General features: G+C 40.0%; 1 protein-coding gene across 16 annotated transcripts in view; it reads left to right on the top strand.

Annotated features, from left to right (window-relative positions):
• The first annotated feature begins 2,291 nt into the window (after nt 1–2,291).
• Nucleotides 2,292–16,845, top strand: part of SYNRG (synergin gamma) — a 129,560-nt gene continuing 115,006 nt past the window's right edge. For 15 of the 16 annotated variants that reach the window (XR_006276248.1, XR_006276247.1, XM_043499558.1 and 12 more), the window contains exons 1-6: nt 2,292–2,380; nt 7,894–7,934; nt 9,306–9,424; nt 12,245–12,375; nt 12,736–12,841; nt 15,111–15,222. Coding sequence is in view for 14 of the 16 variants with exons in the window: in XM_043499558.1 (XP_043355493.1) it covers nt 2,292–2,380; nt 7,894–7,934; nt 9,306–9,424; nt 12,245–12,375; nt 12,736–12,841; nt 15,111–15,222 (598 nt within the window). In the remaining 2 variants the exon portion in view is untranslated. Of the gene's footprint in view, nt 2,381–7,893; nt 7,935–9,305; nt 9,425–12,244; nt 12,376–12,735; nt 12,842–12,881; nt 13,032–15,110; nt 15,223–16,845 lie in introns of those variants that run through there. The other variant, XM_043499562.1, reaches the window with a different exon arrangement.

The following is a 16,845-nucleotide window of genomic DNA, read 5'->3' as shown; positions in this document are numbered from 1 at the left end:
ATTTTTCCACTTTTGCATTTTGAAGCACTGAGCCTATTGAAGTAGACCAGAGCTGCAGCTTTTCCGCAGAAAGCAGCTTGTTATTTTGGACAAATGCTTCATGAGTTTAGATTCAGATAGTTTGGTGTCTTCCTAAGAGACCCTCGTGAAACCATTGCCTTCTGCTGCAACAAGCCAAATGATGGTAATCTACACTCTGAATGTCAGTATTCTTCACTTGTGCTTAGAGGATACATGAGTCTGAGGAAAAGTGATATGCTTTATGAAGTCTGCTTTTTTTTTTTTAAAGAGACTAACCCTAAATGTAAATTGTACAACTTAATTTTGTGATTGTTACCATAAGTGCATGGATATGTAGGAACAGTTTTTGATAATTATCCAAGATGTTAACATAACTGAAGACATTCTATCTAGCATATTGTTCCTGGAGCATAGCAACAGATTTTGTTGACTGAATACTAAGATAGATTTCAGGAATGTTGGACAAGAGATTTACAATTCTTAATCTTGCATTTCTACATCATCTCTAGCATAGGATTTCAAAGCATTTTACAAACATTTTTACAATACTCATGTAGAGTAAGTAAGCATACCCATTTTACAGAAGGGTAAACTGACCCAGTGAGACTGACATGGTTATGATTGCACAATGACAGTGTAACAGAAACCAGCTTGTCTGCATCCTGAGACCCTGTCTTAACCATTTAAACTACCCCCACTCCCATTCTAATGAGTGCTGCTTGTTCAATGCTTTTTAGTTCTTTGCTTGAGAGTGGCAGTTTGATGCTTGAACTAGCAATGTGTAAAAAATGCAATATGGATAATCTGCAAACTGCCCACATGATGTCAGTTTAATCTACATGAATAAGCACATCTGACTATGAACAATAATTACATCACACTTCTCAGTATAATCCGTTCCATACTTTCTTATAGAAGGTGTTGGTAATATATGCTGCTCAGTTTTAAAAAGGTTAAAAGCACAGCCATAGTGTGAGCAAACTTCACTTGTACAATTCTGCTACTGCATCTCCAGGACTCATATTTATGTCTGTCCTGTGCCCATGCCCTGTTATAGCTCCGCTAATATGCATCTGACACCTGACCTCCTGCAGCCCCTGCTATTCCAATGCTGCCAGCCCTTTAAGTGACAGCTGTTCTTTAAAGCCCAGATCCTACAAGCCCTTAAGCATGTGCTTATCTTTAGTACCCTGTGTAGACCCACTGAAATCAAGGATTTATTTGAAATCAGTGGGACTCCTCAAGGCAGGAACATTATGCACATGACTGTGTGTTTACAGGAACAGGGCCTACATTATGTGATGAGGACAACTGGGTGTTAGGAAGTAATGAGACCAACCAAACTCAGTACTTGTGGTCTTATTAGCAGCTGGAGCCATGAAACATCAGTAGCAGCACTGCTGACAGTTGTACCTGAAGCTCTCCTTTTACTCAGGTAATTTATGATACAAAAATAACTCAAGCAGAATGTCATCTTAGAAAAAAACTGAGTAAGAAAGAATGGTTACAAGTGAGGATTTTAAATATAATTTTAATACAAAGTTTAAGTATATGCATCAATGTTTGTGGTGATGTAATTTTAAAAGGTCTCTTTACGGTCACATATCCCTGTTGCCCTTAGGACAGTCCCTATAGGATCTCTGTGGGGTACCTATAGGGTCTCCTATTTCCCAGCCCCAGGGAGGAGTGTGGGGTTTTCTGGAGGGTGTCTAGGGGGTCTCCTATTTCCCAGCCCAGGGAGGGCCGTGTGGGGTTTTCTGTAGGGTCGCTGGAGGGTATCCAGGGGGTCTCCTATTTCCCAGCCCAGGGAGGGCCGTGTGGGGTTTTCTGTAGGCTCGCTGGAGGGTATCCAGGGGGTCTCCTATTTCCCAGCCCCAGGGAGGAGTGTGGGGTCTCTGGAGGGTGTCCAGGGGGTCTCCTATTTCCCAGCCCAGGGAGGAGTGTGGGGTCTCTGGAGGGTATCCAGGGGGTCTCCTATTTCCCAGCCCCAGGGAGGAGTGTGGGGTCGCTGGAGGGTGTCCAGGGGGTCTCCTATTTCCCAGCCCAGGGAGGAGTGTGGGGTCTCTGGAGGGTGTCCAGGGGGTCTCCTATTTCCCAGCCCAGGGAGGAGTGTGGGGTCGCTGGAGGGTGTCCAGGGGGTCTCACCCGGCGCGGCAGCCCGCTCCCGTGAGGGTCCCGCGGGGGAGGCGGGGCGCGGCGGGGCGGGGCCGGGCGGCTCTGCCCCGGAAGTCGGCGGGGCCCCGCTGAGAGCGGCGGGGCCGAGCGGGAAGATGGCGCTGCGGCCGGGGCCGGGAGCGGGCGGCGCCGGGGCCGCGGGAGGGGGCGGAGTAGCGGGGGCGGCCGGAGCCGGCAGCGCCGGGTAGGCGGGGGAGAGGGCGGGGGCCCGGGCAGTCCCCGGGGGCTGGGCGGGGGAGTCGGGGTCTCGGCCCGGCTGGGCGGCGCGGCCTGTGGCAGAGATGAGGGGCGGGGCGGGGCTTGGGAAGCGCTAGGGGTCGATGGGGGGGAGAGAGGGCTGCGGGGTGACTGGGGCGGTGAGGGGCTGCGGGGGGCTGGAGGGGTCGGGCTGGGGCTGGGGGGGTCTGACTGAGGCGGGGGTGGGGTCTGACTGGGGGGTCTGACTGAGTCTGGGGTGGGGTCTGACTGGGGCGGGGAGGGGCTGGGGCTGGGGGGTCTGACTGAGTCTGGGGTGGGGTCTGACTGGGGCGGGGAGGGGCTGGGGCTGGGGCTGGGGGGGGGGTCTGACTGGGGCGGGGAGGGGCTGGGGCTGGGGCTGGGGGGGGGGGTCTGACTGGGGCGGGGAGGGGCTGGGGCTGGGGCTGGGGGGGGGTCTGGCTGAGTCTGGGGGGGGGTCTCACTGGGGCTGAGTGGGGGGGTGACTGGGGCGGTGAGGCGCTGGGGGGACTATTTGGACTGTATGGGAGGAGAGGGGTTTGGCTTGCTGGTTCACTTTGGTTTTCCCTTGTCTAAACACTGTGCCTCCATGCTTTTGGTTATGGGGTAATAAATGTTGCTTACGGCAGGAGTGGGATAGTTTGTGTGTGTTGTGGTGGGGAGGTGGGGCCCTGCTGTGACCTGTTTGTGTGGATACTTCTCTCTCCCCCATATTGATGTGGAGGAGGCTTCCTGCCGTCAGCAGTACATGAGGCAGGGTGGAGTGGTTGTGGTGGGAGAGGGAGATATTGGAAAATGAGAAATATTATATTCTCTGTGTTATGTTTTAAGTGGGATAGGAGGCTAATTTTTGTATTTCTCCTTTCAAACTGGGAATTGATTAGAGATTTCCATTTAAGTGAAGTATTTATAGGGTTTAAGATTATAGCATTTTTCTGTGAAAGGACAGAGCTGTAGGACTGAGTCAGTCTTCTTTTGCTAAGTGAAGTTGTATTAATCAGACATCCCTGGATACTTAAGTAAAATCCTACCTGCTTTGTGTTGGCATCAAAGATCCCAGGGTAGTTCTCATGAAAGCAGGCATTTGCCCTGGTCACCTTCACCAAAATCACACACCCATACTTATGTAACATGCTTTCCTCCAGCTGTCTGCCAAGTTGTCACATTAGATGCATCTGCATTTCATTAGAGCACCTGGGTATGTAATATGTAAGGCACTTTAGAATCCTGCAGGATGAGAAGTGCAACAATATATATAAATCTGAAATATAATTATTCTGATCTGCTGCTTAAACATCCATCCTTTCTTTACAGCAGCACTGTCAATTTAGAGTTATGCATTGTAACCACTTCTACTTTTGTAAACATTAACCTTACTAATGAGACCGTAGATTGTGAAAAATGAAAGGATTCCAAAATTCCAATTTACTTGTCACTATGCTTTTTGTAGCTTTATTCAATTGTCTGAGCTTAGGTGATGGACATCAGTGAAGTCAGTTTCATTATGGCTTATAGTTAGTTTCACTTAGAGGATCTTGGGGTTTCTGAGTTAGACACATGGTATGAAAAACACCTTCACTTTGTCAATATTACTGCTTTACAGGCTCTGCACTCATTAGGAATTATGGGTACAAAAACTCTCAACTATAGACACAGTCTAGGAGTTTGAGTTGGGGAAAGAGTTCATCCTGTAGTTTGTTGCTGTTCTCGAAGCTGTCACATGGATTCTTCATAGTAAAATCTGAATACAAAAGAAAATGAGGGGTTTTTTTTCTCTTTATCCTGCTTTTTGAGTGAAGCTGATTGCTGGAGCCCTGTACCTGAAACTAAAGTACCTATTATTATTGTATTATTCAACAGTAAATTTCTCATATTAAAAGGAGTACTTGTGGCACCTGAGAGACGAACAAATTTATTTGAGCATAAGCTTTCGTGAGCTACAGCTCACTTCATCGAATGCATCCGATGAAGTGAGCTGTAGCTCACGGAAGCTTATGCTCAAATAAATTTGTTCGTCTCTCAGGTGCCACAAGTACTCCTTTTCTTTTTGCAAATACAGACTAACACGGCTGCTACTCTGAAACCTGATAATATTAAAGTGATACTCCAAATGGCATTGAGACAATTGTCAAAGATTTTCTGAGGAACTTCTGTAGGATGATATTGCTCTTGAACTTTGTCACAGAGATCTTCACTTTCTCTTTTTTAAATGATAATACTTTTTAACCACACTTCTCTTCCTTGTTATCTCATATACAGCACATAGTGAAATAAGTGTGTTGAATATCTGTATGTTTCTGCATATGTTGCATTTTAGTGCTATGTCACCAAAAGTATTACTTGTCACTTATATAAATATAGGCGTTTGGATACAACACTGAGTGTGGTTGAAATATTTACAAATGAATTATATACCATTGTGTAGAGTAATGTTGAATATGAAGCTATTCTGAAAGGGCATGCCTGATAGAAAAGAGCTGTAATATATATTTTATAAAATGGAACTATGGGCTATTATAAAGTATAGATCATGCTCATTGCATTTAGAATTGATTTCCAGATAGTTAATCTCCCCTTTAATCCCAAGACAGTATAATGCACAAGGCAGACTAATAGTTTTAGCGCAGAATTTCTGGATATGAGTCAGTTCCACCTTTCACTTTTTTCATATTGATATAGGATGCCTGTTTGTCCAATAAGTAATTTTCTTGTTAATATAAGAAGGTTTTATAGGGTAAAATATGTGTTGTTGTGTTAAGCGTAAATGAACTGAAGTTGCTTAGACCTTGTTCATATTAATAAACGGTAACTTATATTTTTAAAAACTATGTATCAATAACTTCTTCCTGTAACTCCCTAGTGATGCAGTGTCTAGGAGTTTTTGGGTTTTTTTAACTTGATGTGTATACACATTTTCTCTTCTGTTTGTGTGTGTGTATATTTGAATAGCTATTTAACACTTCTTTGTATACATGTATATAGATACATCTTCCATACCAGAATTCTGATATTTTACTTTTTCTCTTATTGCTAAAAAGTAGCTAAACGCGTAACTATATCTTTGACTGAACAAGGTCAACAGTGAATCCTAACACACATTCAGAATTTTGATTCAGAGAAACCAACTTTTTTCATTTTTGTTTAGTTCTTGCAGTTAGCCTCTAATTAGCTAGAGTTTTTACAGATGCTTATAAATAAATCACTACTTTACTCTAGAAAGGGATAAATATTTAATGATCTGGCCTTTATTTGCTTACAGCATGTGCTGGTACCGTAGTGTACTTGTCCAGATTACATTGCATTTCAGTTAAACTAGAACAGAACCTTATTTGTACCACCGGAATCCTCACAAGGATATTTTAAAATAGTTGCGGATTCTGTCTTTGATACAAGTCCTACCTTAGAATGTATAGCTCTAAAATAGCATTAATTATGCTAATTATTAATTTACTTCTTGTATTCCTCTGTAAATTGGAACCTGGAGTGAATAATTTATACACACTGGAAAGGTGATAGACGTAGGTCAGAAACTGTGTGTTGCTGAACTTCTGTATAAATGTTATGCGAGTATATTGTTGGTAAAAAAGTGCCATCTTAGCAGCTGTGGAAACTAAAAGATCTTGATGCACAGCTGAAGCAAAACTTGGGCTGCAATCTGACTGCCCCACATTGTTGTGTCAATGTGCCTTAGCCTTGACCTATAGGGAATCACAGCTAGGATCAAGAGGGGAGTTCAGTTGTTGGCCTCCCTGCTGTGACTTGAGACAAGGTTGCCAGCTAGCACCTGCTGTGTTTTTTATGATGTCAGTACCCCTCCACCCAGAACTGGACTAAGGCAGCCAAGCTTGTTTCCTATAGGTCACTGAACATTCATCAATTAATAACAGCTTTTGGTCACAACTGACCTGGGTTGGATTCCACTCAAGCAGTCCGGTCCAAGTGCCGGCTTCTAGATTTGGCAAAACATGCTTATGCAGATCACTCTCCATAGGGTCTGTAGGAGACATTTCTATTAATAGAGAATTAACCCTAAAATTGTGATAGTGGTAGGGCCAGACTTACTAACTTATCCTTAGTTGGGTACATGTGTATGTTACAGTTTTAAGAATGGAGGAATTAATGTGTGACCTAATGGTTAGGGCAGAATGAAAAGTTGGGGAACTAAGAGTATCATGAGTTCAAATTTGAAGTTATATTAATTATTATTTGTATTACTGGAGAGCTTAGGAGCCCCAGTTATAAACTAGGGCCCAGAAAGAAAGAGTAATACAGATTGTCTGGGATACTGTGTGTTCTCAGTTGTAGCTAATTATGATTGAATTCTACATTACACATAGATGCTGCATAGTAAGAGCACACAGGCACAATAAGGAATCCAGCTCTTTTATATTTACAAAACACAACAGGTTTCTGAATTCAGTGTAGGTTTTTAAGCATTATGAGCAGATCTTTGCTATGTCATTCCCTCTTCACTTTGTTTCTTTATTCTGTCACATGGCCTCTTGACTAATCCACTTGGGCTGAGAGATGTTGAATATCTGTAAGCTTCTCTCTCTCCAGAGCGTTTGATGTAAGAGGTTGGTGGGGCACTGAAGAAAGTTCTTGGTTGGTAAATTATTGCTGACATCTATCTCAGAGTGAGTTGCAAACAGTATTGCTAAACTAGGTCTCCTTTTCTTCTCTCTGGCAAAGCTGATGTTTATGCTTCAAAGTGGGGACAAGACATTGCTCCTATAATTTCAACTCAATTTTTAACACTCATTTTTATCTTGGTGCACTTGGTCTTTGATATTTGCTGGAATGTGTTTCTCTCCCCTTTGGTGTAATTGTTTCCCTTTAAATGGGAGCAATGGAATGTTAAAGCACAAAGAACTGGACATGGACACTTCAATGTCTTCTAATTATTCATATTTAACAGGAAAAACCTTTTTTCTTGGACAGTTTTATTTCTCTGTGGAAAACCTTTTATGAAGGAGCTGGGATAAGTATGTTCTGATGCACCTAGTGATTCTGCAGTTCTAAAAGGCCTTGCCTACATTAGGAAATACCCAACCTTAGCCAATGTTGAAAACAGTTCGGTTGGCAATATAGATGAGTCAAAACCATTTTCAGCACCATTACAGAAAATGAGATATGGTTCTGCTTAGTCTCACTCTATATTATAATAATAATGCTGAAGATGGTTTTATTATTTCATTGACACTTCCAGTGAACCTTTCTTTAGCACTATTTCAGGTGGATCCTTGCTGATAATTGTCATCAGCAATTGTTCCGATTTCTAATGGAAAAGGGAATGTGGTTAATTCCGTGGTCACAGTTTGGGCAAATTTTTTGAACCAAGCAAATGATGCCATTTGGGATGTAGTACTGCAGTAGGAGTCAAAGACCTGGGCTAGCTTTCGCATTCTCAGTAGTTCAGTCCCTTGAGCAATTATTTAGATATCAAGTCAGAGGCTCATGCTTTTATTTATTTATTTTCAGCTTCATGTTTCCTGTAGCAGGTGGTATCGGCCCGCCTCAAGGTAAGTATGAACTTCAGATTCTGAACTTTTAGTTGGCCCTTTCTTTGTGTAGAAGTTAATGTTAAGCAATCGAAGTCAGATGTACAGTAACTTTGCAATCTTTCCTGAAGTTTAGTATTGGGAATATTAAGCTCACCCATTAGCTATGGTTTTTTACTTCTTCCCTCCTACTCAGTAACATTACTCTGAATCTTGTATCTTTATTTACAAAATTTCCCATAAAACTAATGTTGGATCTCATTGGGAAGGCAGTAGGTAGGTTAGACCAGGGGACTGGGAGTCCGAATTTCTAAGTTCTGTTCCTGATTATATCATTGAATTACTGTATGAACTGGGGTAAGGCATTTAACCTCTGTGTACTTCGGTCTACCAGTCTGCATGCCTATATCATGTGGGTGTTGTGAGGCCTAGTAAATATTTGCAAAGCATAGTGAGAACCTTGAACAAGAGGTATGACATAAGTGCCAAGTATTATTAAAACTCAAGAAACCTCAACCTTAAATAATTTTTATTCTGATTCCTGAGTCAGTTACTTGTTTAACTAATGGAAAATATGGGGATGGGAGGAGGTCCATCACTAAGTACTGATTGGCTCAGTAATATGCTGCTGTAGCTTCACTGATAATTCCTGAGCCAATTGCATCCTTTCTCAGGCAATTGTACCTGTAATGTTAAAGTATCCATGGCTATGCTTATTTCATTGGTAGTGAATATGTTGTAATTAGGCTGTGTCTGCTAAGATAACATTCTAAAATTATAACATCTCTGGTTTAATCCTTTTAGTTTTACACAATGAATTAATACATTTCTGGCTGATTTGTCTAATCTTATTTTAATCAAGCTTTTATTAAAAGATTTTTTTATCTGGTTAAACCTTTTATATGGGGTAAACACTCCTGCATGCACACAAGTTGTCCAGTCAACTGAGAGTGTAAAAGCTTAGTTGTAGACAAGAAGTACCAGTAATGCCTAGTCAGTCATATAAAGTATGTTATAAGAAATAATCCTTTCAGGAGAATCCTGGAGTGGGCTACCAGCACAAATTGGTTATTTTTTGGAAACTACAGTTTTAAAATCAAAGGAGGAGGAAAACCCCAAGTTTCTTTCAAAGAGCAGTTGCGATGGAAGGAGTGCCCTCCGCTTAACTTGTGGAGATGTCCTGGAAGGCTTCTTATCTTAAAATGCAAGATGCTTCTGTTGCTGCCTGTCTTGTAGTATATTCTATGCACCAAATCACCCTTGAGTAAAGAGTCCTTGTATGAACTTAAGCAGAACTGCCCGTTGCTTCTTCCTTCCCTCCATCTGTTTAATTTGAAAGATGAACTTTAGAACCAACTGGGGACTTAATCAATGTTTAATGTTCTGGCGTAGGTATGATTCCTATTCAACAGCAAGGGTTTCCAATGGTATCTGTCATGCAGTCTAATATGCCAGGCATGATGGGAATGAATTATGGCTCTCGGATGTCTCCGGGACCGATGACTATGCAGGTACGTGAGTAACATTTGTTTTCAGTAGATGTGACATGAAATAGATACTTGAATGTATGTGTCAGTAAGGCTGTTGACAGCTGACCCCTGACAGAGGTCCTGGGACCTGCCGCTGAAGTCAGAAGTGTCAAGGGTTTTGCTGCTGCTGGAGTGGAAGGATGGTGGAGAAGGTGAACTCAGAATGAAGAGAGAGGCAGTAGCCCATAGGCAGGTGTCTTTATTGCATTGCATTTTTTTGGCTTCACAACCTTCTCTCTGAAAGTATTTTATAATTGCCATGACTCTTGTGGGATTCTGTAAGTCTCCTTGTGATCTGGATAAGTAGCGTGGGGAGTGGGTGCTCAGCGTGCATTATTCACTGTCATAGCTAGGAGCAATAATGAACCAGGGTATGGGACAGAGAAAACATTGGTAATGCTTACAATAAAGTGGGTATTGTAGTTTTCTTTTAGATGTCAGAACTTGGACTTCCACTTCTTTGTATCTATTGCTGCAGTAAACACAGCTTAGAGAAAGGCCCTTCTGCAGGAGGGAAGATGGTACTGCACAGTAATTGAAACAAAACTGTCAGTAGAAGAGGGAGGTTGGAAACCATTCCTTGTGTTAAATATTCCTGATAGTGCCTTCAGTATGGTTCAGTGTTTAGTGTTAAATAGCTTCTATCATCTACAACTCCAACAGCACATTCTATTTTGTCTTTTTACCTTGTTTCACCCTTTCTATTTTCCCTTTGCTTTATATTCATAACTATTCACTGTCTACTAAGACAGAATATTGTTCAGCATTTGAAATGAACTCATTTTCGGGAACATCCTTTGGCCTGTGTTCATTATACTTACTATGATCACCCATGTTGTGATTTCAGCTTTGTACCTTCTTTGTCATTTATATATACTAGTTACCTATAGAATATTGTAAGCATACGTGGTGGTTCACAAATTAATCAAACAGGACCCCAGGGAACAGCTAACATTTTGGACATTTCTTTAATACTGTAAATGCCCTCCCTTTAGATCAAATCAGTTTTCCAAATTGTTCTTCCTCCTGCAATTTTTATATTGAATTTCTCTCCTTTTTGCATGCTTGAAGTAACTTTCCACCTACATAACTCCTCATGATCTTCACAAGGTTTCTTCCCACGCTGTGGGGTGGAGTGCATTTTATATAACTAATTGCTGAGAAGTAATATTACAGTACAGTGCACAACATGATATGAGGAACTTAACACTTGCAGGCAGGGAGTTGATAGTTTTTGAAGAAATGTATCTCATTTGTTTATCCTCTAGTGCCCACCACTCTTACTTCTAAATCTCCACTTGTCTAACCATGTAAACGTGAATCTAATAAAGTTGCGTTATATAGTAAATTGAATATAACTATACATTTTTCCCCTTATTTGCTTTAATGGATACTAAATTTTACAAAACTGCAGAAGAAAAATATATTTTTCAGGGGATTTGGTTAGAAATAATAAGATAAAATATTTACTGCTTTCACTTTGTGTGATTTTTGAATACATCAGCAATGATAACAGTAGCTTAATTTATGGACGAAAAATCTCATAATCCATTGACATTAAAACTATAATGAAATATTGTTATATTTCAGAGGGTAGTTTCAAGCATAAGCTACCTAATAAACTTAAGTTAACTAATATAGTTCTTATGTTAAAATAAAATGTAGTTTTGTTCAAGGGAACCTGAAAACAAGTGTTATAGCTGTGACCCAACTGAAAATGGGCTGGCCAAAGAGCTGTCCATACAACTAGCAATATCTTGTTAATGTTTGTTAACTTAATCAATGCATGTATAAATTGATCCTGAAAACATAATAGTTTAGGAATTGGTTATATTGGAATATATGTAAAAGAATCCCATAACATTTGAAGAAATTTTTATAAAATCACTAGATTTTATTTCCTAAAGCAGTGAAAATAATAATTTACCCAAGTCAGGGAAATTTTGTTTATGAAATTTGTGTGTGTGCTTACACATGCGTTTCATACAAATGGATCCAAAAGTAATTGACATGCTTTATTGACTATTCAAACTATATGTCTAGGAATTATCTTGTATACCGCTTGTGTGGAATTTGAATTTATTTTTAACACAACACAAACGCTGCACGGTAATTTAGGATAGGAAGGAAAGAAGAAAATACTGAAGTTAAAGGGGAGACTTTGTGGGTCATGACATTTGAGTTAACATCCCTACTCTTGAGAAAAGTTTCATGGATTTTTTTTAATCCTGTAGTCAGGATCCATGATTTTTTTTTTTTTTTTTTTTTTTTTGTCCAAAAATCCAGTACCCTCCTAGTACCATCTGGGACAGTGCCTCTCAACCTTTCCAGTCTACTGTACCCCTTCCAGATAAATCAATTTGAATATAAATATTGTATTCACATTTCAGTATATACTGAATAATAACAAGTCATTGTCTGTATGAAATTTTAGTTTGTTCTGACTTTGCTTGTGCTTTTTACATTGCCTGTTGTAAAACGAGGCAAATATCTAGATGAGTTGATGTACCCTGTAGAAGACCTCTGGGGATCCCCAGGGGTATGCAGACCCCTAGTTGAGAACCACTGGTTTAGGGGCATTGGCTCAGTCCTGACTGAGAGGAGGGTTACCTGCTGAATAACCAGTGCTTTTTTTTTTGCAGTGCATAGCACCTGGATTGTCTCTGGAGGTCTTGTGTCCAAGTACTGAGCAGACCTGGCCCTGCTTATTTTTATGGATTCTAACTATTCACAACCTGACATAGTACAGATGCTGGATTTTTATATTGCTGTACATAATATAGACTTATTTTATTGTTATAGGGTGGCATACCCCTTGGGGCTATGCAAGCAACTGGAATGTCTTTTATGGGACAGGCTTCTTTCTTAGGAATGCGCCCAGCAGCTCCACAATACACCCCCGACATGCAGAAACAATTTGCAGAAGAGCAGCAGTAAGTGATGCTTTAATGCTGCTGGAAAAATCTTATTTGGGGTGAGGGGGCATTCTCCAGCTCATTTTGTGCATTTAAAAACTACTATTCTATCCTACAGACATTCCTATTGAATTTGGGATTCTAAAATGTTAAGTTAACTGCAGACCATTCCATTGTCTCTGAACGCTGTGTATGAGGTTCATGATGGCGTATGCTATTTTCTACCAATTTTATGAGACTGTGGCGAAGTGTGTGCCAAAGCATCTATATGAAACAGGGAAGGAATGTGAAACCCAAGTTACCAGTATTCAGAAGGTTGGCATGGAAGTTGTCATCAAATAATGCTTAATTTTTATGTTTGATATTGTTTCCCTTTAGAAAAAGGTTTGAACACCAGCAAAAATTCTTAGAAGAAGAGAGAAAACGACGCCAATTTGAAGAGCAGAAACAAAAGCTGAGACTCCTAAGCAGCGTGAAACCAAAGGTATATCGTAAACAGAATTTATTAATTTTCAGATTAAAAAAACCCAAATCTGTGGCTTACATGTATTAGGGAAGAAATAGATCCTTCTTTCATACACCTTCCCAGCCGAAGGCCAGATCTGAAGCCTGATGAAGTCCAATGGGAGTCTAGCTATTAATGAGCTTGGTATCAGGCCTCTTGAAAACATCTGGTATGTTTAACCCTTTGTACATAGCACCATCAAAATAAGACAAATGTGGTATTGCAAAATGAATCAGTTTCCTTTGTTGACTTGATAACTTCACCCTTCTGCATCTTCCTGCTGCTCTAAGGACAGACTGTCTTCTCTGCTGCTGTAACATTTGTAATCAGACAGAAACGGTGTTTTTTATAGTAGTGCCTCTTTTCCTGCCATTGTGGTCTGAGTAGGTGAACGTTGTAAGACTTTGACCCAGGTCTGAGGAAAGAGAATCCTTTTCCTCTCAATGATAGCTCAAGAAACAATCAGTTTGCTTTTGAAAAAGAAAACAACCTAGTTTGGGAACAAAATAGGTTTCTACAATACATAAAAATGTTGATATGTTCATTAGTTGGAGTCCCTGCTCTCAAGTTGTGGCACAGTTCAAGTGAATACTATTGTATTAATCTCAAGGGCCAAATGAGTTAAGTGTTTATAAACTACTTGGTGTCCAGCATTAAAACAGTGATACGTTGGTTCAAGGGGTTTTTTCTGCAGAGGCTTTGGTTTATTCGGTTAGCAAACACCCAAAGCATTCATTCTGAAGTTGAAAGTTTATTGATAAAACACAAGAAATTAAAACCGCCATTTATATTGAAGCTGAAATTGAGTGTTTATGCAAAACAAACTTAATTAAAACCTACTAAAGTCTCTTTCCTTTTGGAGGCAAAATATCAGTCATTTGTTTAAGCAACTGCCTTTCTTTGATGAAAAGGAAAGAGTTAATTTTACTCTCAGTCCTGATGTGTGAAGGGTTTTCACTTATGTTTTTAAGAGACAGGCACAAGGTGGAGGAGAAAGAGGACAGAAAAGGTGGGGGAATATGGCTTTTGTTGATTTTGGTACACTGGATAGGTGGTCAGTTACAAATGGATGCTCTGGTTGGCAGGTAAACTACCCCACCTGTTGCTTGGGCCTTGGTTTATATTTCGATCAGGCATGTTATCTGAGTCTTTTCCCCTTAGGGCAGGATTGTGGTATCTAAACTTGCTGTGCTGATACAGTGCAGTTGATTTCAGGATTTGATGAAAAGCCAAGAGAGTCAGAGAGAGAATAGGAGGAAGGAAATGGGTGCAGAATGTAACACAAAGGGAGGGGAGACAGAACAGGATCTTACATGCCTCTGCAGCGCTGGAAATTGTGTATCCCTGTGATGGGCTGAGGACGATATGATTTTCAGGACTCACAAGTGAAAAACAAAAGTTCTTGAACAAGAGCAAGGCCTAATGGCTTCCCTGTCCGGAAGAAAGTTCTTCGATTTGGTCTGCTCCGTTTTGGGGTCATGGAAGATGAGATGAGCTGGGATGTATTGGGGCAGGTGATGAGATTTTTTTTTTTTTTTTTCCAAAGGCTCTCTTTAAGAACCCAAAAAAAGGGAAAAGGTGTGTGGCATAGCATATCCCTTCGTTATTTTGTGCACCAGTGAGGCTTAATATTCACCACACCAATTCTGGTTAATTTCTGGCTCCACATCTTCTGTTTTTACCAAGAATGATTTCAACAGTCCTTGAACAATATCAGCAGGCCCTCTTTATTTGGATTAATACAGTGTTTCTCTCTGGGTCTCTTGCACTTGTTCATAACATTCATTATTGAAAACAGCTTGACCTGTTTTCTGGGGTTAATTTCCAAGCAGGCAAAAAGTTATTGTGACATGTTATGAACTTTCACATACTTTTTACATTTGCGCTTTCAACTGGGTAAATTTTTAGACCCACTAATCATAACAGTACAAAGATTCTTGTTAAAAAGTAAATTTCCAGAACTTAGACATACTAACTCTTTTCATTTCCATCTCCATCTTAAGACATGTAAATACCAAGAGTGAAATACCAAGTGCTGTTGTCCTTGTGTAGCCTATTGAATAAATTTTGTTGTAAGTAAAGGGGTTTCTGTTTATTGAAGCCATCACTGGAAAATGGAGCTTAATTTGTATGATTTTATTTTTTAACAAACATTGCTACTTTTTCAGACAACAATTGTGAATGTTGGAAGGAAGATTCTGAGTTGTTGTACTGTGACACTTTCAAAGCAACTTTTGTCATGTTTCAGACAGGTGAGAAGAGCAGAGATGATGCTTTGGAAGCTATTAAAGGAAACTTAGATGGGTTTTCAAGAGATGCTAAAATGCATCCCACTCCAGGATCGCATCCAAAAAAACCAGGTATTTTATCTTTAGTTGAAAATAAGAATGAAATATTATACTGCTTCATGTCTGTAAGGATCTTTAATTCATGGAGTTGTTTTGTATTCAGGCAGTCTGAGCTCAACTGGTTGTTGCATACGATTCAGTAAACTGAAGCTTTCATTGTAGCTGCAGTATGCTTTATAAAATACATGAGTAAAAGTTGTGATCTAATATTTTGTCAAAGAACTTGTTAAGCTTTCATTTAAAAATACCAGTCTGACAACTTTAGTCTGAATATTAACACTGAGCTGTAACATCTACCAACTTCCCTCATACATTGCACTTCTAGATGTTACAATTGAGTTTTCCTAGTCAAATGACTAATTAGTGTTTGTAGAATGCTTTGAAGCTGAAAAGCACTATACACGTGCTAAGTAGTATCAAAACACTATAAAATTATTTCACAATACTATAATAGCTTGCTTAGATTCCATTATCTGGACGTGGGTAAATGAAAAACCTCTAATAATCCATTTTCAGAGGAATTATTACATTAGTAGTAATTGATGTCATAAAATATTCCCTCTAAAGAGAAAAATATTAGTTGTGGGGAACCGAACTCCTTTGTCCTGCCTGAAATGAAGCCTCAATTAGCTAAGCTTGTCCCCAGATGATTTTTCAATCACTGTATCTTTTCTCACGGCTATTTGTTGGTGGTGGTCCAGCTGCTCACAAGTTCATGCAATAACTTTTCGCTATCTAGCAAGTTTGACAATTCCCTAGCAGTGTTCCTCTGAACTGTGCTACTAACATGGTTGACTAGTACAAGGAACCCGAGCAGAAATCTGTTCAAATGAGTGGAGATTCCCTTTCTACCTTGGCATCTTCTGAATTTTTGACAAGTGTTCCAGCAACAGACTTCATTTTGATTCCTGTCTAAAAACTGGGTGTTTTTCCTTTGGTCATTTACAGTAGAGATAGATCTGAACTGCAAAGTCTAAAGTTATTTGGGCCCATCATCACTAATAAACAAACCACTGATAAGTGGAAATACCTTGAACAGAGGTGTTTGTAATGGGTTTGTTTTGTTTATAGACCACACTAAATTGGTCAGCTCCGTTCTAGTGGGACTTAATTTCAAACTACAGGATGGAGACGTAGAGAGTTCCAGCTGCACAGTCAGCCCTTTATGTGGAGGTATGGTGGAATTACCCGCTGCTACATTTCTTGTATCTCCCAAACTTATGGGTTGCTGGCGGTTCAACATGTTTGTGTCAGGGTGTGTTAAATCAGCTGTCAGAATTGGAAATCATTGTAGGAAAGACATGGCAAATAAACCATCATTATATTATATGAAAAATAAAGATGTCATTCACAATAGCCTTCATCTGATGCTTAAATGATGGAGGTTATCAAAACTCCATTTAAAGGAATTAATGGTGTTATTGAACATGAAGTCTTTGAAATAAATAAGGTATGTCACAATAATCCAGACTTGGAAAAAATAACTGTTGGAAAAGCGGGCTGTTGAGATGAGTTAGTTCAATAACTTGATACAGAAGATAAAAATACAGGATTTGAGAGTGACATGAATTATGTTGACATTCAGCAACACAGTGCAGGATTTAAACCAACTCTGTGGAACAGAATAATGTTGCT

The sequence above is a fragment of the Dermochelys coriacea genome, chromosome 17 (assembly GCF_009764565.3).
Source record: "Dermochelys coriacea isolate rDerCor1 chromosome 17, rDerCor1.pri.v4, whole genome shotgun sequence".
Classification (NCBI taxonomy): Eukaryota; Metazoa; Chordata; order Testudines; family Dermochelyidae; genus Dermochelys; species Dermochelys coriacea.
The sequence above is the reverse complement of the archived record's forward strand: the minus strand, read 5'-3'. Positions and strand labels throughout refer to the sequence as shown.